The sequence below is a fragment of the Rhagoletis pomonella genome, unplaced genomic scaffold (genome assembly GCF_013731165.1).
Source record: "Rhagoletis pomonella isolate Grant_MI unplaced genomic scaffold, Rhpom_1.0 Rhpom_scaffold_00006, whole genome shotgun sequence".
Classification (NCBI taxonomy): Eukaryota; Metazoa; Arthropoda; class Insecta; order Diptera; family Tephritidae; genus Rhagoletis; species Rhagoletis pomonella.
Genome location: NW_023458560.1, coordinates 18,216,271 through 18,219,810, shown reverse-complemented (window position 1 = coordinate 18,219,810; position 3,540 = coordinate 18,216,271). Strand labels below are relative to the sequence as shown.

Here is a 3,540-nt window from a genome sequence, read left to right as displayed (position 1 = left end):
TACAGATTACCATCCAGTTAACAGTTATCCCGGCTATCCGATGAACCCGACAAACGGCATGGACACAGAAGATGTCGAGTCCACTTCCAGCAGCGCAATGTCCAGACTTGGCACACTTTTTTCATTCACATCGCCCGCAGTGAAGAAGCTGTTAGGCTGGAAACAGGGTGACGAGGAAGAGAAATGGGCAGAAAAAGCAGTTGACAGTTTAGTGAAAAAGTTAAAGAAACGCAAAGGCGCAATTGAGGAATTGGAGCGTGCATTATCCTGCCCAGGTCAGCCATCGAAATGCGTAACAATCCCACGTTCGTTAGATGGTCGTTTACAGGTAAGTTTGCTATTCGCCTATTCACCAATATTTGTATTAATTAAAATTCATAGGTCTCCCATCGCAAAGGGCTGCCACATGTCATCTATTGTCGCGTTTGGCGTTGGCCAGATTTACAATCACATCATGAATTAAAACCTCTAGAGATCTGTCAGTACCCATTCAGCGCCAAACAAAAAGAAGTTTGCATCAATCCCTATCACTATAAACGCGTTGAGAGCCCTGTACTGCCGCCGGTGTTGGTACCACGTCATTCAGAATTCGCACCGGGCTATTCCATGCTTCAGTTCAATCAATCGATGTCTGAGCCGCCAATTCCACCCAATGTAAACTACTCTAACAATGGATTCAACAATATGAGCCCTAATAGTCCGCCTCTAACATCAGCTGGTAGTCCTAGCACGGTCAACTCAAACCCTAACTCACCATACGGCAGTTTGGCAGGCACACCGCCACCGGCTTACAGTCCATCAGAGGATGGTAATTCGAACAATCCAAATGATGGCACACAATTGATCGATGCTCAGATGGGCGATGTGGCCCAGGTGAGCTATTCAGAGCCTGCATTTTGGGCCTCAATTGCCTACTATGAGCTCAATTGCCGGGTGGGTGAAGTATTCCACTGCAATAATAATTCAGTCATCGTCGACGGTTTTACGAATCCATCAAACAATTCGGATCGATTCTGCTTGGGCCAATTAAGCAATGTAAATCGTAACAGTACCATAGAAAATACACGCCGTCACATAGGTATGTAAAGACTGCAAGCAAATATTTTTATTTTATCAAAGCACAGTAAAAGGAACATACACAATTATTATATAAACCATATTACGCGACGCTGGCAGCATATAACTTCGGTTAAATAGAAAGTATTTTATTACAGCTGAAAATGTCTAAAAAAAATTATGTTAGTTCTTAATGCCTTTCCACTTTGCTTTGCAGGAAAGGGCGTGCACCTTTATTACGTAGCTGGCGAAGTCTATGCCGAATGTCTATCAGACTCGGCTATATTTGTGCAATCGCGAAACTGCAATTATCATCATGGCTTCCATCCGAGTACTGTGTGCAAGATACCGCCAGGTTGTTCTTTGAAGATTTTCAATAATCAAGAGTTTGCTCAACTTTTATCGCAATCAGTGAATAATGGCTTTGAGGCGGTTTACGAATTAACGAAGATGTGCACAATCCGTATGAGTTTTGTAAAGGGCTGGGGCGCTGAATATCATAGACAAGATGTGACTTCCACACCTTGCTGGATAGAAATACATTTGCATGGACCACTACAGTGGTTGGACAAAGTGCTGACGCAAATGGGTTCGCCCCACAACGCCATTAGTTCCGTATCATAAAAGGAAGATGTTGGCATTTGATGACATTTCATACAATAGTAGTCTAATATTTTCATTAATTATGATTTTTTTCATTTAATGAGTGGATTTGTATCGCTTTATTTTTTTATTATTACCTTCTCTATATATTAGTTTATTTTAAGTTTTACAATCGATGTGCAAATTTTGATCTTCCCATTAATTATAAATAATTTTTGTTGGTATATTTTATTATAAAAGAAATTCTTTTATGTGGCGGAGGTTTGTCATTCCTATTATATAAATTAAAAATTTAAGTGAGAAAAGTGTCATAGAATCGGTTTAAGTTGAGGACAAAATAGTTAAACACTAACCAAGAATTAATTTTCATGAATTATTCAACGTTTCCTAAAGATTGATTGCCTTAAAATTTATTTTAAATTTTAATTTAATTATTAAGCTGCATGTACCCCTTTTTAGGATAAAAGCGGATAATTTACCATCAACATATTTCTTTAAAGATGTTCTACATTATGTTTATTATTATTTTTTTGAACTTTTCTATACCTGTAATGAATTACTACAACGTTTTTGTGGACAGCTTTTATAACGATTTGTTTTCAGATATCATAATAAAGTACATAAAACACGTGAATGTTTTAAAATATTTCGTGATTATGCTCTTCACATCGGATAACTGATTGTTTGCATCGAAACTTTGCTTTGTACTATTACGACATAAAAAAGAGCGAACATAGAAATAGGATGAAACCTCTCTATTATTTTGGTTTCTTTTAGATATGAAATGCATCCACCCAAAAGTACATTTAAAATATTTTTACAATGTTACAAAACCACCAATTTAGGATAATTTTCAAAATCGTTTTTGTTTGCTAAGAAAAACGAGTATGCAACCGTTTTCATTTTATTGTCTAAAAATAAAAGTTTATTATTTCAAATTAAATACGTTTGTATTTGTTGTTTTATTTCTTCAATTTATAAAACTATAATTACGAATTTCAAAGCCTTTGGGCGAAATCGTCATAATTTTGATATGTATGTAAAAAGATAAAAATGAATAGTAAATTTTCTGTGAAATTTAAAGCAAAAAATTTAAAAAAAATAAAACTAACTCGGAACATTTTAGATATAATTTAGTAATAGAATACTAGTTTAACAAAACAGTTTATGTATTTACATGCTATTGTGCCTAGTTATGCATATACACACATTACCTAAACAAATAGTCACAGAAAAAGAAAAAATAAAGAAATAATCGTTTGCTGCTTACAGCTAATCAGTGCTTTGAAACATGCCTTAAATCGCTTAAACTAAACAATCATTCATGTACATAACGTAATCAAAATTAGCATTGTAAAATGTTCAAAAACGAATAACGCAAAGAAATTTTAAATTATCTTCAAGTGATTAAAGTAGTCCAACAATAAGCGCAGAACCATGCCAATAACCGCTAAAGTTCAAATTGCCTTAAAGTTTATTCGAATTTTTTGAAAAGATTTTTTTACTTATGTATATTTGACAATGCTTAAACCCAACAAAAAAATATGTATATACATACGAACATTAAATATTTTGAGAATTTGCTGTGTATTTTAGCTGTTCGTGTAATTATGATTTAATCGGCTTTATATTTTGCTAATCTATACGCATTAATAATAACGCTATTGTAACATGCATTGTAGTAAATAAAAATGTAATAGATGGTTAATATAAAATTTATTTCGAATAAAGTTCAACAGATTTCCAGCCAAAACATGGAGAATGATTTTCCTGTTTGTGTGAATGAGTGTGATATGAACATGTAACTAATCTTGGCTATCGGTGAAACCATCGTAGCAGCGTTGCCATTTTAGCCGTTTTCCGGCTAGATTTAGCCGGTTT

General features: G+C 34.5%; 1 protein-coding gene across 2 annotated transcripts in view; it reads left to right on the top strand.

Annotated features, from left to right (window-relative positions):
• The window catches only part of LOC118740465 (protein mothers against dpp), a 75,713-nt gene extending 73,106 nt beyond the window's left edge, over positions 1-2,607 (top strand). For both annotated transcript variants that reach the window (XM_036472024.1, XM_036472023.1), the window contains exons 2-4: positions 6-328; positions 382-1,078; positions 1,274-2,607. In XM_036472024.1, the coding sequence (XP_036327917.1) occupies positions 41-328; positions 382-1,078; positions 1,274-1,680 (1,392 nt within the window). In that variant the 5' untranslated portion in view covers positions 6-40 and the 3' untranslated portion in view covers positions 1,681-2,607. The remainder of the gene's footprint in view (positions 1-5; positions 329-381; positions 1,079-1,273) is intronic.
• Positions 2,608-3,540: the final 933 nt, after the last annotated feature.